The 20,705-nt window shown below is 44.9% G+C and overlaps 1 protein-coding gene across 1 annotated transcript; it reads right to left on the bottom strand.

The window, feature by feature from the left end:
- Positions 1 to 37: 37 nt before the first annotated feature.
- dhx36 (DEAH (Asp-Glu-Ala-His) box polypeptide 36) lies at positions 38 to 19,247 on the bottom strand. The gene is made up of 24 exons (XM_084018621.1): positions 18,643 to 19,247; positions 17,866 to 18,014; positions 17,664 to 17,777; positions 17,329 to 17,563; positions 16,610 to 16,648; positions 16,343 to 16,513; positions 16,157 to 16,236; positions 12,790 to 12,864; positions 11,471 to 11,863; positions 10,495 to 10,600; positions 7,694 to 7,781; positions 7,377 to 7,432; positions 7,084 to 7,148; positions 6,723 to 6,866; positions 6,422 to 6,539; positions 5,485 to 5,583; positions 4,738 to 4,911; positions 4,488 to 4,574; positions 4,332 to 4,415; positions 4,050 to 4,149; positions 2,180 to 2,270; positions 1,980 to 2,100; positions 621 to 776; positions 38 to 545 (listed from the first exon to the last, which is right to left on the bottom strand). The coding sequence occupies exons 1-24, from the start codon at positions 18,973 to 18,975 to the stop codon at positions 324 to 326; spliced, it is 3,300 nt and encodes a 1,099-aa protein (XP_083874747.1). The 5' UTR covers positions 18,976 to 19,247; the 3' UTR covers positions 38 to 323.
- Between the last annotated feature and the right edge of the window lie 1,458 nt (positions 19,248 to 20,705).

Here is a 20,705-nt window from a genome sequence, read left to right as displayed (position 1 = left end):
TATTACTTAGAACAATGATGCTGGTTCTACGGTGGCCCTGAAGGGCAAACGGCAACGGCGTTAACAAAAACACGACATTTTTGTGGTTGTGTTGTTGTCGTTGGCCCTTCAGGGGCCTCATAAAGTATTTCAGGGTTATCACTCTGTGTTTTCAGCAGATGAAGCTCAGCCAGGCATCTTTGTTTGGACATGCTTTTTTTTTTATTGCACCTTACGTGTACAAACTGAAGAAACAGAAAATGAGCTCATTAGAACGTGGATTGGTCCTTTTTACAAACAGTAACGACCCTTCAAGAGGAGAACCGTCATGGAGGAAGTCTTTTCTAATCGTCCTCGTCGTCGTCCTCGTCATTGAAGTGGGTGTGTTGTCCCCTCGGCGTCCTCTCGTAGCCTCTAGCGCCCCCCGTGGGTTGCTCCTGCGTGGTGATGAGGTCTATGATGGCCGTGATGACGGCACAGTCTTTGGACTGGCGGTCCTGCCAGTCCACGGGGGCCGGGTGGCGGATCTTCTCCTCCAGCAGAGAGTGCAGCTCCTTCCTCAAACTCTGTGGAGACGAAACCAATCAGTGAACATCAACCTCATCATCGGCGGCGTTGTGATGTCATCGCCCTCGCCTGACCTTGACCAGGTGAGCGATGCGAGCCGGGGACCTGAAGATGATCCACTGGTCCACGGCGATGGTCTCGTGGCCGCCCTCGCCCTTCTGGATGGTGATGTCGCCGCCGAAGAACAGCAGCGAGAACGGCGACACCTCGGTGCAGTCGTACAGGAAGATCTGAGGGGAGAGAGACGTCACTAACGGCCAGCGACCTGCGAGCATCGCTAAGGTCGCCATGGTAACGCCACGCCCCACAGCCGCCGTGCCGTCGGGTGTGAGAGTGTCCCATTAGCGAGGAGAGGATGTGTTGACATGTCATCGTGTCCCGACGCCTCCATCTGTTTCCTTCTAGAGATCAGCTGACAGCTGCTCCAACACACACACTGATCACGCACACACACGCACGCACACGCACACGCACACGCACACGCACACACACACACACACACACACACACACACACACACACACACACACATCACGCACACAGATCACACATCACACACACTGATCACACACACTGATCACACACACTGATCACACACACACACACACACACACACACACACACACACACACACACACACACACACACACACACACACCTACAACCTCAGACACCAAAAACATACAACTAGTTCATCTTCGAAGAAAAGGTGGAGAGGAGACGAGGAGGAGGAGGGAGGTGGAAGGAGGTGGAGAGGAGGAGGGAGGTAGTGAGGTGGAGGGAGGTGGAGAGGAGGACGGAGGTGGAGAGGAGGACGGAGGTAGTGAGGAGGAGGGAGGTAGTGAGGAGGAGGGAGGCGGAGAGGAAGAGGGAGGTAGTGAGGAGGAGGGAGGCGGAGAGGAAGAGGGAGGTAGTGAGGAGGAGGGAGGTAGTGAGGAGGAGGGAGGTAGTGAGGAGGAGGGAGGCGGAGAGGAAGAGGGAGGTAGTGAGGAGGAGGGAGGTAGTGAGGAGGAGGGAGGTGGAGGGAGGAGGAGGCGGGACGGCCGGTCCATAAATGTGTGATGTCATCGACCACCAGGTGAGATAAAGAGACTTCTGCTTCCTTCTCTCTCTCTAAACAAATAACCGTGACAGTGTTACCTTATTATTATAATACATAAATGGATAGCATAATAATAATAACTGCAGCATAAAGGCGTGAGCGAGGACATGAAAGGTGATTTTCATTCACCAACAGAAGAGAACAAAGACAGACGGATGGATGGAAGGAGGAATAAAGAGAGGAGGAGGAGGAGGGAGAGAGAGGGCAGCACCCCGCCTCCCTTTATTGTGTCTGAACGCTTTGAAGCTTCAAAGAGTTGAAAGGCAGCGTTTCATCAAATATTCATTCAGAGTGAAGCTGGACGCCGCCGACCTTTAACCCCCCCACTCACGCTGCTCGTCCTCATCTTCAGGTGGTAGATGAGCCACGAGTAGTTGAACTGGGTCTCCTCGGCGTTGACAGACTTGGGGTGGATGCAGACCTTCCCGTCGGCCTGCGTGTACGCCTTCACCCTGAGGGAATAATACATAATAATAACATAATAATGATGATGATGATGTCTGTCTGTGGGCATCGAACCGCCGGACTCACCCGGGCCTCTTCTTGCTGCGAGACGGTCTGATGGTGGCCACCTTGGGGTACAGCCCGGCTACGATCACGGCCTTGATCAGCTTCTCGTTGTCTGAGGAGAACGTGTCATATTTACTGTTTCACAGCTTTAACATTCATTTTAACGCACGAGTACTGGACTACTGATGGGGTGATAGGGGCTCTCTGGTTCCCTGTGTGCTCTCTGGTTCCCTGTGTGTTCTCTGGTTCCCTGTGTGCTCTCTGGTTCCCTGTGTGTTCTCTGGTTCCCTGTGTGCTCTCTGGTTCCCTGTGTGTTCTCTGGTTCCCTGTGTGCTCTCTGGTTCCCTGTGTGTTCTCTGGTTCCCTGTGTGTTCTCTGGTTCCCTGTGTGCTCTCTGGTTCCCTGTGTGTTCTCTGGTTCCCTGTGTGCTCTCTGGTTCCCTGTGTGTTCTCTGGTTCCCTGTGTGCTCTCTGGTTCCCTGTGTGCTCTCTGGTTCCCTGTGTGCTCTCTGGTTCCCTGAGTGTTCTCTGGTTCCCTGTGTGCTCTCTGGTTCCCTGAGTGTTCTCTGGTTCCCTGTGTGTTCTCTGGTTCCCTGTGTGCTCTCTGGTTCCCTGTGTGCTCTCTGGTTCCCTGTGTGCTCTCTGGTTCCCTGTGTGTTCTCTGGTTCCCTGTGTGCTCTCTGGTTCCCTGTGTGTTCTCTGGTTCCCTGTGTGCTCTCTGGTTCCCTGTGTGTTCTCTGGTTCCCTGTGTGTTCTCTGGTTCCCTGTGTGCTCTCTGGTTCCCTGTGTGCTCTCTGGTTCCCTGTGTGTTCTCGGTTCCCTGTGTGCTCTCTGGTTCCCTGTGTGTTCTCGGTTCCCTGTGTGTTCTCGGTTCCCTGTGTGCTCTCTGGTTCCCTGTGTGTTCTCGGTTCCCTGTGTGCTCTCTGGTTCCCTGTGTGTTCTCGGTTCCCTGTGTGCTCTCTGGTTCCCTGTGTGTTCTCGGTTCCCTGTGTGCTCTCTGGTTCCCTGTGTGTTCTCGGTTCCCTGTGTGCTCTCTGGTTCCCTGTGTGCTCTCTGGTTCCCTGTGTGTTCTCGGTTCCCTGTGTGTTCTCTGGTTCCCTGTGTGCTCTCTGGTTCCCTGTGTGTTCTCGGTTCCCTGTGTGTTCTCTGGTTCCCTGTGTGCTCTCTGGTTCCCTGTGTGCTCTCTGGTTCCCTGTGTGTTCTCGGTTCCCTGTGTGTTCTCTGGTTCCCTGTGTGTTCTCTGGTTCCCTGTGTGCTCTCTGGTTCCCTGTGTGTTCTCTGGTTCCCTGTGTGTTCTCTGGTTCCCTGTGTGCTCTCTGGTTCCCTGTGTGTTCTCTGGTTCCCTGTGTGTTCTCGGTTCCCTGTGTGCTCTCTGGTTCCCTGTGTGTTCTCTGGTTCCCTGTGTGCTCTCTGGTTCCCTGTGTGTTCTCGGTTCCCTGTGTGCTCTCTGGTTCCCTGTGTGTTCTCGGTTCCCTGTGTGCTCTCTGGTTCCCTGTGTGCTCTCTGGTTCCCTGTGTGTTCTCGGTTCCCTGTGTGCTCTCTGGTTCCCTGTGTGCTCTCGGTTCCCTGTGTGTTCTCTGGTTCCCTGTGTGTTACTGCTGATGCTGGTTCCTAACGGGACTAGAGATGAAATCTCTATTACAGATATTTTTAGTCCCCGGATCAGAAAGCACGACGTCCCGGGACGTTGACTTTCTGCAAACAAAACAACGAGGAGGAATATGCAGAACGTGTTTATGAATGTGTAGCAATGTGTCCTATGTAACCTTCTGGAAGTCACATTTACACTCTTCTGTTTTCTCTTGGCTGCTTGTTCTGCCCCGTGGTTGCCGTGGCGATACCGTCCCGCGGTCCTGGAGTGACACCTGTATATTTCCATGTGTGGACGTTACCTGAGTTGACGTTGGAGGCGGGCTCTTTGGGGTCGCGGCTGCTGACGAAGCCCGTGTTCATCAGATGTTCTGCAAACTGGCCCTTCATGTTGTGAAGCATCTGAATTATTAAAAAACATCGTTACTTCTTCATCTGTTAAACTCCAGGGTTCCTCACCTTCTCCAAAGGCACATTCAAGCACTTTCCAAGCATTTCAAGGTGCATTTCCATGCTTTTCCAGCACCTTCCAGCTGCGGTAAACTCCATATTTGTATGTATTCAGTCTACAATCTTAAACTCACCTGGAGCGTGTTGGCAGACAGGAAGTTGTCCCAGCAGTACTCCCGCTCACACCTGGGCCCACGCTGTCTTGCGTCCTCCCAGCCCTGGACCAATCAGAAGAGGGCATTAGGACACGGTCCCGGTACAGCCAGAGAGGGCAGACAGGTGTGTCTTACCTGGCAGGCGTTGACGATAGTGAGGTGGTCGCTCTTGGAGTTCTTGGACAGAGTCCTCCTCCTCATGTCTGCTATCTTCTGTTTACCCTGAAACATTTATATATACCGGTATATTAATATATATATATATATATATATATATATATATATATATATATATATATATTAATTATATTAATATATATATCTATATCTCGCCGTGGATGGCAGCTTTGATGTGCGTGAGCTCGGCGGTCACGCTGCTTCCTACCAGCGGGATGAAGAAGGGGTCTTTGAAGCTGAGCGAGGCGGCGATGGTGAGGACCGGGTCCAGGCAGCCCAGCAGAGCTCCGAACAGGATCAGCTTGCCGATGTGAGGCTCCACGGGGAGCCGGGCCAGGTGGAACCCCAACGCCGTCAGGTTCTCCATGTGGTCCAGGGCGTTCTAGGATCCACAGCACAGTCACACACCCTTCAAAATCCACTATCATCCTCATTCTGTTTCTGGTGGATATATTTAACAAAATTACATTGGATATGAATGATTTAATTTAATAATAATTATAATAATAATAATATTGTATATAATAATAATAAATACATATTAATATCTAAAAAATATATTGTAAAAAATTTATAAATATATAATTTATATAAATGAATATACAATATTGTAATATAATAATAATTTAATTATTTTATATTTAATAAAACATTAATTATGTCACCTTCCTCGTTACCGTCACAAACACTTGTGTTGATTCTCGTTGTGTTTAAACCTCGTTAAGCATGAATGTTTCATCCTCTTTAATACGTTCTGATTTCTCATTTAATACGACAGATTTGTAAAAGTGAGACTTTGAATCCACGAGCTCGGGTTCAGAGTCTGTTCTCCTCTCTTTGCTGCCACAGAAACTATTACTGAGGGGATTCATCCAGTACATTTCAGCCGTTTTATCCCATGTTTCTGATGTTTCACGTATAAAGCATGTTGAATAAACCAAGCTTCTTGTCTCACCAGGTCTTTGAGGTTCTTGACGGCGAGGCTGACGGCCTTGTCTGTGGGGGGGTCCAGGGCCTTCTGCAGGAACGGAGCTATGGAGCCCAGCTTCAGGATCTGGACGGGGACATCACATGTTCATCGGCTTCTCTGACAGCATGCTAATAACATCCATCAGTGCTGAATGAATATATATATATATATTATATATATATATATTCCACATCAAGGAGAGATTTTAAATACACAGCGACAACATTTCTACGTCTGACTAATAATAATAACAACGAGCTGGCGTTGGAGTGTGTTAGCATGTTGTCAGGGTCTCTCTCTCCTTTTAAAGGACGGAGCGATGCATTAGTCTTCCTCCCACACACACACACACACACACACACACACACACACACACACACACACACACACACACACACACACACACACACTCCAACTGAAGTGGTGTAGACTCTGAGTATCCGATAAACCACCGGTGAGAACAATCGGATCCGAGTGAACTTTGGCTCGCTGTTCCATTAGCATGGGTGGAACAAATGTGAAAGTGAAAATCAAGCACTTTCCAAGCATTTCAAGGTGTATTTCCATGCTTTTCCAGCCCCTTCCAGCTGTGGTAAACTCCATATTTGTATCAATCCAATGGTCAGTATTCAGTCTACTTATTCTGTCACTTGTTCATCACATTAAATGAGATGTTATTGTCCTCTAAACAACCAACATGATGTTTGGAGACAGCTTTTTACAGAAGGACCACAAATGAAAGGAAAACTAATTCCACTAACAGATCCACAGAAATATAATCACCAACTATTTTCATCATCTGTTCATCATCAAAAGTCATTTTTCATAAAGAAATGTCACAAAATGCTGTTTTCAGTCTGGGCTTCAACACCTGTCTGTCTGCCTCCCTGTCTCTCTCTCCACATATATGTATATACAGAACCTTGATCTGCAGGCAGAGCTCCTCCAGCGGCGTCCTCATGATTTCGGGGAGCTGGTAGGCGTCCAGCAGGCTGGCCCGGAGGCCGTTGTACAGGTGGTAGCACTTCCCTGGACACACTCTGAGAGCAGAGAGGGTGTGTTACATCAGCTTCATGTCAGACCTTCACTCAGGAAGCAGCTAATTGGACGCCGCTCCGCTTTGATGTCAGGAGCAGATGTGGAGTCTGGGAGTGACGACGCTTTGCTTTCTGCATGTTTACAGACGGGAGGATCATATTGGATCTAATCATAAATGAACGTACCGGCCTGCGCGTCCTTTCCTCTGCTTGGCGTTGGCCAGGCTCACCCACTCCGCCATCATGGTGCTGATGTTGTTCTTGGTGTCGAAGTTGGTCTCTTTGATCTTCCCGCCGTCGATCACGAAGACGACGTCGTCGATGGTGATGCTGTGAGACGAAGACGAAGAGAATAAAAAACCCAACTTCAAAAGGAAATCTGTCAAGAGTGCTGATCTAACTCAGTGCAATCCTTAAAGGAGGGGAAAACATCTAATGCAGCTCTTTGGTAGGTTTATATTTAGCAGGCAGCTTCTGATATGATGATAGACTGGAATATATATATATATATATATATATATATATATTAATATACACACACACACACCTGGTCTCGGCTATATTGGTAGCGATCACAATCTTTCTGACTCCAGGTGGAGGCCGTTTGAACACCTGAGGAGAGAAACAGGAGATTTGAATATTACTGACACTGGAGAGAGAGAGAGAGAGAGAGACAGAGAGACAGAGAGAGACAGAGAGACAGAGAGAGACAGAGAGAGACAGAGAGAGAGAGAGAGAGAGAGAGAGAGAGAGAGACAGAGAGGGAGAGAGAGAGAGAGAGAGAGAGAGAGAGAGAGAGAGAGAGAGAGAGAGAGAGACAGACAGAGAGAGGATGCTGACCTGTGTCTGATTAACGGTCGGCATCAGGGAGTGCAGAGGGATGATAACGAACCGGTCTGAAACACAAAACACCGTTTGCTCGTGTGTCAGGAAGAATAATAGAACCTTAAATAGAATAAATATCCAAAATGCAACTATTCACCCCCCAATAATCCACTATATGTAAATGTCAGTCATCTGTATGACATATAAACATACTGCTTGGAATAATAATGTATGTGTTTTACACAAAGGAATGTTAAAATTCTGTTACATGTGTGTGTGTGCGTGTGTGTGTGTGTGTGTGTATATATGTGCGTGCGTGTGTGTGTGTGTACCTGATTTGAACATCTGCTGAGCCATGAGCAGGTCGTTCAGGGTGCTGATGTTGTCCCAGCCGGGGAGGAAGACGAGGATCGCTCCTTCCTGTGGGTTAAAGACACCAGAACCAGCTTCAGAAGAGAGAAGAGGAAGAACCGTCCTCGGAGGAGCCGACCTCTGACCTCTGACCACACTCACAGCAGACCCTGAGCCTGCCAGCAGCACTCTGACAACAATATGTTCTAGTGGTCGGAGAAAAGATCGATTCTCATACTAAACACAGCTTTGTTTTTCTCCCCAGAATCAATATATTTCTATTCTATTTACTGATTCAGGGTCGAGTGGAGCAGAAAAACCAGCAGCGGGCCGTGGAGAGCCAGCGGAGATGAAACCTGCAGCCTTCCATGTGAAACCAAGGTCCAGGAGAAGCCGGACCCAACCGAAGCTGGAGCTCTATCATGGACGGGTATCGTATCGGGGTAACGACTCCAACATGAGGGCTCAACTTGCCGTCGACATGGAGACAAAAACAAGTCAAACGACACTAAATGTCGCAGAATAATCCCCGTTTACATTTGATGTGTCTTTGGAAACGGGACTCAGGATGTTTTGTCTCTTGAAGAGAATAGTTCAACGTTTGTTTTTGTTTAAGAAGGGAAAAATGGAATTGTAAAAAAAGCATGACACATCCCCCACAGGGTCGACTCCTTCAAACTGCAAACACAGAAACCAATCAGACGAGGAGTTCTCCAGCTCCTTCATCAGTCTGACATGAAGACGGACGACCACTTCCTGTGAAGTCGGCGTGGAACCCTCAAACGTGAACCAGAGAGATAAAACAGACTCACAGGTTCCAGACAGAGCGCTGCTCGTATTAATCAGGTGTTCAGATGAAAACATCCTTATGTACCAACATCTCAAACTCCTCAGTGAATCAGTGTTTAACGTCGTCTTCAACAGCTTCACTTCAATACCGTTTAAAATGAGCCAGTCACATTTCATCATGATGTTTGATAGCTGGCACATCATCAGTTCTAAACAACAACAGGGTGTCTTTAATGTAAGAATCCAACTTTATGTTATCATCAACGGGGGAAACATCACAGACCTGAGTTTAAACCTGATCCCGGGGCCAAGATACGTCTTTAACACGGCACGACTCAGAGAGATGATCAGAGGCTCCCTGCCTTTAATTAAAGCTAATTATTATTACCAGAGTCACACACACACACACACACACACACACACAGTCACACACACACACACACACACACACACACACACACACACACACACACACACACACAGTCACACACACACACACACACACACACACACACACACACACACACACACACACACACACACACACACACACACACACAGTCACACACACACACACACACACACAGTCACACACACACACACACACACACACACACACACACACACACACAGTCACACACACACACAGTCTCACACACACACACACACACACACACACACACACACACACACACACACACACACACACACACACAGTCACACACACACACAGTCTCACACACACACACAGTCTCACACACACACACACACACACACACACACACACACACACACACACACAGTCAGTCACACACACAGACAGTCACACACACAGACACACACACACACACACACACACACACACACACACACACACTCTCACACACACTAATTAATGCCGGTATGTTGCCCCCCTCCCCCCGTGTTTAATCACAAACCCCTACGATGTCTTAACCAACCATCATCAGAGCGGCGAGCTCCAGCAGACGGTTTCAGAGCGCCGTCGTCACGGAGGATCCCCCCCCCCCCCATCAGCTGGTTGACGGGCTCAGACCGCCGTGACCGATGGGTACGTCTCCGTGTGGGACGGGGGTAATTATTCTGTCTGACCGCGTTAGTCACAGCCGTGTGTTTGGAGGATTCAGGCCACGCGGGGCTGAGAGTCGAGTGACGAAGGCTCCGACAGTAAAGAGACCATGTGACGACACATTTAAACACCATGGGTGTGTGTTGGTTGGAGAGCATCTGCTCTCTCATTAGCACATCTCTGCTGCCAGACTCTGATCCTCGTCGCCCCGGGTTTAGTGTTTCTTCCATCTGCTCTACCTAAGAATGCACTCCTCTTTATCTAACCCAGAACCCTCCTCCTGATGGCCAGTCTACCATCAACAACACTGACAATCTACAAATCTGAAAGACACGAGCAATGGACAGGGCTCCTACACCGTCTCCTAAGTCAAATTCAAGCACTTTCCAAGCACTTCAAGGTGAATTTCCATGCTTTTCCAGCCCCTTCCAGCTGTGGTAAACTCCATATTTGTACCAATCCAATGGTCAGTATTCAGTCTACTTATTATGTCACTTGTTCATCACATTAAATGAGATGTTATTGTCCTCTAAACAACCAACATGATGTTTGGAGACAGCTTTTTACAGAAGGACCACAAATGAAAGGAAAACTAATTCCACTAACAGATCCACAGAAATATAATCACCAACTATTTTCATCATCTGTTCATCATCAAAAGTCATTTTTCATAAAGAAATGTCAGAAAATGCTGTTTTCAGTCCCTCAGATATGGAGATCTTCTTTTCTCTGTTCTATCATAGATGTCATCACATACAACACACATTTCAAGCACTTTAGTCTGAATCCAAGCACTTTTCAAACCTGGAAAGCACCACACTATAATTCAAGTGTTTTCAAGGATTTCCAGGACCCCTAAGAACCCTGAATGGAATCCCATGTATTTAGTTTATTTAGAGCGCTCACCTCCTCATGGAGCACGATGTGGCGAATCAGAGCCAGGATCAGCTCCAGGTCAATCTTATCGTCGTTGTCCAACAACTCCAGAGTCTCCACGGTGTTGTCAGAGTATCTGTAAAAAAACAAATCAATTCATATTCCACAAGCGTCGGTGCTTGAACAATAACACGTATTATTTCTGGCTACAGTCCCTGGACTGAAGGTCGGCGAGGAGGCACAGCTTTTATCAGCCTCGCTGCTGAAACCTCGGAAAGAGAAACCGTTTCTACGTTCAGACGAGCATCGGAATATAATTCCAAGACTCAACTTAATTCTACGTGGGCATGGAGGACTTCCTGTTTTGGCTTTGTGACACCGAGCCGCTGTAATACATGTTTGCTGAGTTACTGAGAGGAGGCGACGTCTTAAGTGGAGCCGGGCTCCTTCAAAAAGGCCAATAAAAGGAAGTGCCAGCAGGGGAAACCATCCAGCAGTAAATCAGCACCGTCATCTACATGCAGTTAGAATCCTGCAGAGGCATAATACGCCTTTTTACATTCTGTCTTCCTGTTTTACACAAATCCATCAAAAAGGGTCAAAAGCACTCAAACTGCACTCGGGGGGAAAACTTTACAAAGACAGTATTCATTTTGAATAGGAGCTGAAAATCCTCTCGTTCTCCACCTTAACAAACAAATCCATCGTCATGGCAACCGCCAGAACGATCCGACCACTTGTGGTGTGAATTGTCAGTTAATATCACGGTTCTATATATATATATATATATATATATATATATATATATATATAGATCAAATTAAAAGAAACAAAGAAACTAAATATAGTTATAAATAAAAAGTTTGATAATGAGGATTTTTCCTTCTTTCAAATCAATCCTTATTTGTATGATACAGTTGATGTGCTACATTACTTAATAAAATGTGGAACGACATTTAAAAGATAAAACACGACTGCATGGATGCAGAATGGTTCTCTGACTCACCTTCCCTGCAGCGTCCGAGCGTAACAAGGCCAGCTCTCCTTGTACTCGGCCTCCTTCTCCTCCTTCTCCGGTCTGGAGTTCTGGCGTCCCTGCCAGAAGCCTCTCTTCCAGGAGGAGCGCTGGTCCTGGCTCTGTGGACGATAGCCGAGCATCTCCACGACGTCCTCCAGCAGGAACTCCTCCACCGGGAACGTCAGCCCGGGGATGTGGATCATCGCACAGTCGTCGAAATACCGGGAGAACTTCTCGGCGTTGAGCGTGGCGCTCATGAGGATGACGGTGAGGTCGTCTCGGAGACTGAGGATGTCCTTCACGATGACCAGCAAGATGTCCGACTGCAGGTTCCTCTCGTGGATCTCGTCCAACACCAGGTGGCTGATGGTGGACAACAATCTGACACGCACACGGAGAAAATACATGCAAGTATTTAGTATGACAGGAAACCATTTAAGACCAACGGGTTGCATTTTACCGTATTATATTCTGACTATCTGACCCACAATCCTTTGCTTCGGCGGTTACATGAGACGATGAAAAGCTCAAGGTGGAATGTTACGTATGTGTTATGAGAGAAGCTGCAGCAGGAATGTCTATCATTGGGGCTGAAAAACAGCCGTTCTGTGTCCATTATATCTGATTTCTCATTTTTACATTCTTTTGCTTTGCTTTTATTTCATTTATTTTTCATTGTAATTTTACTGTGGATGTTTGTTTGTTTTTGGATCGTTCTTGTTTTTACTGAACTGTTCTTTATTTTTATTTAACTGTTTTCAATTAATTGTTTTACTCTTATATTCTTCTTGTCGTAGAAAGTGGAACGTGCTTTATAAATGATCAATAATTTATTATTATTATTGATGCAGTATATGATACATACACATTTCCTGTAGTGAGACTGACAGTGGATATAATTGGGTTCTGTGCTTCTGTGTTACAGCAGCGGTCTAACGAGGACAATGTTAATGCATCACCACCACGTAAGTAAATGATGTGATGACGCCAAAAAAGACAAGAGTTGCAGCATTTCGTGAGACGACCGACGTCCTGAAATGACACACGAGAGCCCATTCTGAAAAAAGGAAAGCTGGCTCCCTCGCTCCGACTCAGCGTTTTCAAGGACTCGGGAGGCAGCGATGAGTCACTGAGTGCGTGTGTGTGTGTGTGTGTACACCACCCATACTAATGCTCCTTCCACAGACAGTCAACCACAAACCAGCGGGATGAAACAGAGTAGATGAAATGAGAGAGTGAGAGGAAACAGAGAGGAAGAAGAGAGGTTGAGATGAGGAAGAGGAGGCCGGTGAGGTCGGGTTACTTACGGGTCTGAGCGAAGCCACTGAAGAATAATGCCTGTTGTACAGTACAGGATGGAGCCTTGTCTCCGTGGTAACCGGCTGAGAAACAGGAGGGAGAAAAAAATGACGTTCTTAGTTGTTTTCTTAGTTATTGCTTTTTATTAAAAATGTTATATCCACCCTACATTTGGGGGTTTTACACACACACACAAATAAATTAACACTTAAAAAAAGGATTATTTCAGAGCTACAGTATCCTGATGCTCAGCCTGCACACAGAAGTACACATGAAGCTCGATCGCTTTAAAAAGTTACAGAAAACCCGTAAATGCAATATAGTGCACAATATCTTCATATCACATCATGAGAAATAGCACCAAAAATAAAAGAACTGTTTGAAACAAGTATTTAGAAGCAAACAAACAAATTAAACCTCACTGATAAAATAAAAAAAGATTACAGGTCGTCAATAGCAATGATACGACAGATCATAAATACAAGAAAACACATTCTAGATCAATAAATCCAAAGAAGGTAGTGGAGGAGAAGTCTGCCTAACACTGGCAGCAGATTTGCTGTTTTTTTTAAACATGTTTTTTAATTAAGTACTATGCTACAATATTATATGCTACAACCTTATTTTAAAACGTTTTCAACTACACCTGCTGTATGAATAACATTTTATTATCATCATTATTATTAGTTTAAACACCAGTTTAATCTTTCACACTGTATTGCATCTCATTATCTTTTATATATTTATAGAACTTATTAAGCTGTAAAATATATTTAAAATTAATAAAAACATACATTAACCTACAGGATCGTTATATGGACACAACCTTGATATTTCTTTACGACTCATTGTACGGACCGTGATCATTTTAGTTGTCCTCGACGTTGCCCGTTGTATTTAGCCGTTTGTTACAAATTGATATCCGTCTTTAATTATTTTAAAAAGGCTCCACGAGCATTTGTATTTATTTATTTTTTTACTTTCTTGACTTGTAATTTTATCTTTTAAATTGACAAACATTTTATTTGTATTTATTTAATTAATATTCAATGTACAAAATAAAATACTTATTTGTCTTTACTATGCTGTTATGTTAGCATTAAATCAGTGGCGTGACGCGATCTGCGACCCATCCCGTCAAAGACACGCCCCCCCACTGATGAACCAATCCGGTCCTTCTGGTGCCGTTTAAATGATGACGACGCTGAGATCCAAGATGGCGTGCCGCGCTGCGCGGAAGGGAAGCGACAGCGCAGCGCGGATTGTTCGGCTCGTTGACCGCCGTCTTAACGTTTCTTCGTAAAAGAAAGTAAAAAAAGTCCGCGTCCGTATTGCGTGTTAGTTCCGGCGCTCGCGAGGCCAACTGAAGCTGCATCCAACTTCACGAAGGTAAGATCCGGACACATAATGGCGCTCAATGGGTGTGTGTTTGTGTGCTAGCCGCAGCTAGCTAGCGTGCTAAATGCTAACCGGATGTGTCTACTGTTTTTAAATGACTGAAATGAGATTAACTGTGATTTCACTGCGTTATTCTATTCTCCCCTTTACGAATTTGTTTTTTAAAAAACGCTTACGTAAATGTTAAACTGACGTATTTAAAAAACTTTACAAACTTTATTGAATAATTTCACATAAAATTGACATGACAATACACTGAGAAAAAAAGAAAATAAATAAATACGTGGATAAAAAGTCCCAGTATAACATACATATGAATCATATAAAAATGTATATTTATTAATATGAATCTTCTATAAATGAATTCGTTTTAAATAACTTTCAAATGTTCATGAATTTGAGAGATTTGAGATGGTTCTGGAATTCAGTTTGGAAAGCGATAGTTGGGCATAGTTTTGTTTCCTTACATCTATGCAATTAAAATGTACCACATCAAATCATCAAGTTAACAGATTCAATATTCTATGCCTTCAAAGTACAGAATCACATTTTTACATTAAATTCTGATATATTGCAGTTAATTTTAAGAGTCCAAAAAGTAGCAGAATGTAAACGAATACGTGTCAAAGATTCTGGTTCATTGTTGCAAAAAGTGCATTTGTTCTTTTAATATGTAGGAATTAGGATAAATATAGATTTGTAGGATGTGTAACATTTTGATATGTACTTCCTTAATCTTATTGTGTTTAATTTATATGGAAATAGCCCTCACTGGTGTATTTTTGTGTGTATTTTGTGTTTAGGGCTTTCCATGTGACGTGTCCGGCCGTGTGCAGCTGCAGTGGAATAAACCCAGCACCATGGTAACTAACTCGGTAATTTGGATTTTAATTTCTTTATATTGGTTTGTTCATTGAAAAAACACTTTTCCCATCGTTGGTTCGCAGCTTCCTGCCCTCACTCTTTGCATGAATGTTTTTTTAATGACCGTACTGAATAAATCATCTTTTCCATCATCTATCACTTGCTCTAGTCATTTTTTTTCCTTTAAAAAAAAAAGTACCTTTTGCTAAAACTCATGTTTGTAGTTATAGACTACTATAAATGCTGTGAATGATTTTCATGGAAATGCGTGTTTAAATGCATCAGCTGTTGTTTTGCATGTGATTGAAATGAGAAGAGAGTTGAATATAAGCGTTCAGCTGTTGGTGGTTTGAACTCAAAAGGGACATCATGGAGGTTTTGTGGCATCATTTTGGATTTGTTGAAGCGTGTTGTGAAGGACTGAAGTAATCATGCCGGTGTGTTAACGGTGTTGGTGTTCATTTAGGCGACCCAGGGCAAAATCATCACGCTGTTAAAACCAGCATCCCTGTGATGAGGGTGTCTGGACCAGGAATATCTTGTTTTATTGGAGTGGGAAATAAGGATTTTGAGTTTTCTGAAAGGAACTATTTTTCTGTGTTCTTTGCCTTGAACCATTAAGCAGCAGGTATTATTTCACTTTAATGGCGTGTGTTGACACTGTGGATGCTGCTAACAAGCTGTAACTGATGCACAAAACCGCTCGAGTCCACTTCAGTGTTAAATCTCAGATTTTTATTTTTTTTAAGAATTGCTAGCTATGCTTGCGACATAAGTGACAAACCTGCAATTACTGCTTATTGCCATAGGTGTTGCCAAAGAGAACAAAATAGAAATGTTCCAGTTTTCTACTTTAAAAGGGCAATAAGGTTATGCACATGTCTCCATACATGAATCGTTGCAGATGTAAAGATTTGCTTCCAGAAAATCTATAGTCGACTAAATCAAGAATGGAAGAGACGATTTCACGCTTTTTCAATGAAAATTCACGGCTCTTCTGGAATATCGGAGCCCATTTAATTAATATTTATCTACATGTGGGGTATCCATTATATCCTGAGCAGGGCCTGAAACTCAACAGGACCCAAACAAAAGGTGAGAAGACTTCCTTACCTCTGCAGGCGGATCTGGTAACCACAGGAGTTTCCATTCCCGACACTTTCTGCCCTCTCTGCTGCGACACGCTCCGCTACCTGAGAGGAAACACGCAGAAACACGTAACACGATCGATGTGAAAGAACAACCAACTAAATGTGCATGAAATGACACATGCAGAGCGTGAAGCCCGATGGGACGTACCGAGATGGCGCTGATGCGGCGAGGCTGCGTGCAGACCACCCGACACATGGAGCCCACGCCTCTGCTGATGTAGTCGTCCAGGATGAACTGGGTCACCTGGGTGGTCTTCCCACAGCCCGTCTCACCGCTCACCACCAGCACACGGTTCGAGTTGATCAGATCCACGAGGTCCTGACGAGGACCACAAACAATTCAATATAGATGAGATTTAATTTGGCAGAATAAACGATGAGAATTTGATTTAAGAATGTGAAATCAAAAACTTACCTCTTTTTTGCTATAAGATGGGAGTTTTTCTCTGAAGGTCTGAAGGTACAAAGATGAGAAAACTTTGAATAAAGCCAATCAAATAACGAGCAGATGTTCAATCTTAACTATACACATTATCAAGTGATTACACACCAAACATCTAAGTTGTTCTTATCACAGAGTGTGCAGTGAAATACTGTGACATTACTACAATAATAATAGTAATACATTTGTTTTATACACGCTTTACAAAAGCAACTACATCAAATAAAACTGAACAGAACAAGCAATTTTGTGACTAATCTGCACATTCAACATTATTTTGATATTGAAGGAATATTATACCATCTGATTATGAGATATATTTGCCAGGGTTAAGTGTATTATGGTGTTGTGCTGAACTATTCAGATCCATAAATACTTGAACACCAACTGGCAGGTGTAATTAGTTTGAGGCTCTCATGCTGTGCCCATCTCCAATTATCCTGCTTGTTTACAGTCATTTTTAACACTTCATCGCTTTCTCCCCCACAGAAATAATAATGAAACTTTTTAATAAGATGATATCCATCTTATTTAAACGATCATTTAGGCAGACAACAAACCTGGCAGAGGAGATATTATAATAAATATCTGCAGACAACATTATAGCGTCAGAGAAAAGCAAACGGAGGACGGCAGGCTGATCTCAGTAGCCGACAAGCTTCCACTTAATGAAAACTAATGTGCAGACTCACCAGCATCTCTTTGTACTTCGGTTCGGACTTCTTGCTCTGCAGATCTCGCTTTAAGCGCTCGTCCAGTGTGCCGTCTCTGGCCACGTCCTGAAATAAGAAGTCCAGGTCCCTGTCTTTCACTCTCGGTTTCAGTTTCTCTTTCTCCTCCTGCTGCTCCTCCTTCTCCTCCTCCTCCTCCTCCTCGTCATCATCCCACGTGTCTGGAATCTCATCTTTATCGACTTGAGAGAAGTTACTGAACAAAAAACATTAAACGTGTAAATATCCACAATATAGTGCATCACCACCAGAGGATATTGCAGCAATCTGAATTTGGAGCAATGCATCTCAGTTACCGTCGTGATTTGGTCGTTGCTTTCTTCTGAGCCGAAGAAACTTCTTCCTCCTCATCCTCCGACTTGAGGTCATCCTTCAGTTTTTCCTCTTTGGATTTGTCCCCGTCAAAGTAACTGCAGGCACAAATCAGGAGTCAAACTTTCATCCGGGTTTCCCATCGGCTCCGTTCTGAAAGGTCTCCAACAGATCAGCTGATCCTACCAATGTCCACCGCTGCTGCTGCTGCTGGCGGCCGTCTGCATGCTGTTGGACATCGAGGCTATTGCGTTGCGGCCGTCGCTCCTCTGGACCGAGTTCAGCAGCTGGGTGATGTGCTGCTCTCTGGCCTCGTCCATCTGGACCAACTCCCGCTGCACACAGGGAAAGGAAAAACGTTCAGCTGGAAACTAAATAAACAAATGAGACGCCAAATTTGATCTAATTGCACTGAAATAAATCCCTGTGAAACGGTCACATCCATGTTACAGATGTTTTAATTTCAGTGACATCTGAGGGATTATTATGCAACCTTAAACCCTCAGACTCTAGATTTTGTAAGTTTTCCCACGTTTTATTGTGGCGGTGGTCCACCTCGGCTCTGCCGACACCAGCTTTAGTGTGTCTGTTGTTCAGGCCGTCGTCTCCGGACTAAGTCCAGGTGGTGAACCCGCTTTCTGCGGGATTTTGCAGAATCACGGATCAGGGTCCACGTCACTGCACCTGCAGTATTCAGGGTTCCTCCACCTTTTCAAGCACTTTCAAGGGGCATTTCCATGCTTTTCCAGCACCTTCCACTCCACACTAAAATTGTAGTGTTTTCAAGGATTTCCAGGTACCAACCCTGCAGTATTATTGCCCTGAACCCTCAATTAAATCAGGGTGTTTGAAGCTGTCACATTTTGAACCTTAGTCTCCCAGTCTCGTATCTGGACCTGGTCCTAAGAGACTCGAGCACGCGCTCACGTGCACGAGCATGCAACACACAAACATGACCCGTACCGACTTCCACTCGTCCTGCTTGTTCCTGGCCTGCGAGTGTTTGGCGTACCACATGCCGATCTCACGTCCCTTCAGGTGCGGGGGAGGACGCCGGCCCCGCGGGGCCCCTCCTCCTCCTCCTCCTCCTCCTCCTCCTCCCGGGTCCCGGTCCAAGTCGGAGCTGTGTCCCCTCGAACCTCCTCTTCCTCGGTCCCATCTCTCCCGGCTTCCATCCCTGTAGCCTCCTCCTCCTCCTCCTCGGTCCCTTCTCTCCCGGCTCCCATCCCTGTATCCCCGGCCTCCTCCTCCTCCTCTCCGGTCTCGTCTCCCTCCTCGACCTCCGTATCCGGACATGGCGCCGTCACAGCCGTTAAACGTTAATAACCGTGAGCCGGTAATAAAAACGTTAGTTAGCAGCTGATGCTAACGTGGCTAAGCGTTTACGACGCTCCAGGATGTGTTGGCTCGAGACTTGGGTGTAAAACACGCGAGACTTCAGCGACGGTGTCCGGGTGGCTGGTGTTTTGAAAATGTTGCTCCACTTTTAAACTCATAAACCAAAAAACAAACCAAAACAAACATGCAGGTGAATCTGGCTTCGCTTTCTCCGTTCACGTCCCGGCACGTCGCACAGAAACCTCGTCATAGTCGTAGCCGCGCCGCCTGATATTGTCGTCACAGCGCTCTGTGATTGGCTGTTTAGATGTATTTAAAGGGACCGTACCGGTGTTACTGCATGTCATGGCTGTTGACAGCATAAACCTCCACCTTGTTAACAGAGTTGCTTTATTTCTAATAGCATATACACGGTTGTAAATGGCGGACTACTGAACCCTCCTTTGATTGGTTTCTAAATTATTTTAAGTTGTTTTTAAATCACTCAAGAAAATGCATTGCAGCAAAATTACAAATAAGATAAGTGCAGAATTTTCTAGGTTGTTGTTATTTTGAGTGATGGCCTTGGATTTGTACCTTAATGTCTACACTCCAGCCTGTACATTTAAGATGCTTGGTGTTTTTATTTTAAAGTTTTTGTTTAGAATACTTAATTACTTCCACTTAATCCCCCCGAGTCTTTCTGTGTGTTATTTGTATGGTTTTGCCTGTCCTCGTGTTGTTATGTTTTTTTTATGTCATTATGATTGTACATCCTCTGCGAGACAATGTATGATCTTATGTTTAAATAAAAAATAAATAAAAAAAAGAGTTGCTTTATGTATTTTTCATAGATATTCTTAGATTTGTTTGTTTACGTTTTGTCTAGATTCAATAAACATTCCAGAATGTTCCTGAGAATGTCTGTCCAGATTAGTTAAAACACATCTCGTTAAAATCCTCCTTTTAGTGCAAATTCCAGTTAGAAACTCAGTTCTGATTGACAGCTCAGAGGGGCGGGGCCAACGTATAAAGGAGCTCAACGATTGGCTGGAAGTTACGCCTCAAGCTCTGATACATCTCAGTCGCAATAAATGAATGATTTCACCTTCTCCTCATATCCATACTGGGAGATCTGGGAAGTTGTTATACACCAGTATCTTCTTCTCTACGATGAATTGTCGATCATAAAAAAACAACGTTGAACTAGATATTAACGGCTAGCCCCACCCGAGCCACTTGCATAAACTGGAATGAGCCAGACATTAACAAGTGCACCCAGAACCTGCTTCTATATAATAATGATAATATTGTTAATAATAACAGTTAGAACAACAACAATATTAATAACAATTACAAACTTTATTTCTAGAGCACGTATCAAAACAAAGAGTGCTCCACAGAGAGAAAATAAAAAACCAAGGTGAAAGATACACAAACAAGAAATACAAATCAATACATCAAGCGGACAACTCGGATAAAAATCTGTTTTTCTGATAAATGTGTGTGTGTGTGTTTTAGAAGACACTGACTCAGACAGACTTATGTGTTTGAGAAGGTCTGTTCAGAGTCCTGGGGGACCTGATCTCCTTCAGTCTGGACTCTGGACTCCACCAGTCAGCCTCAGAGGATACCAAAAAGATTTCTAAATAAGAGATTAAAAGGTCTAAATGTAGTCTGGATCGTCTAGATGTGGTGGTAGCCGACTT

The sequence above is a fragment of the Eutrigla gurnardus genome, assembly GCF_963514095.1.
Source record: "Eutrigla gurnardus genome assembly, chromosome: 10".
Lineage (NCBI taxonomy): Eukaryota > Metazoa > Chordata > Actinopteri > Perciformes > Triglidae > Eutrigla > Eutrigla gurnardus.
This window is presented reverse-complemented; position numbering and strand designations above follow the sequence as displayed.

Bases quoted from the DNA above. Each gene is read 5' to 3' on its own strand.
- dhx36 (XM_084018621.1), bottom strand. From the start codon at position 18,975: ATGTCCGGATACGGAGGTCGAGGAGGGAGACGAGACCGGAGAGGAGGA. The intron at 18,015-18,642 runs GTACGGGTCATG...CCCTGTGTGCAG, and splicing joins AGCAGGACGAGTGGAAGTCG to CGGGAGTTGGTCCAGATGGA. The intron at 7,782-10,494 runs GTGAGCGCTCTA...TTTAACCCACAG, and splicing joins ACATCGTGCTCCATGAGGAG to GAAGGAGCGATCCTCGTCTT.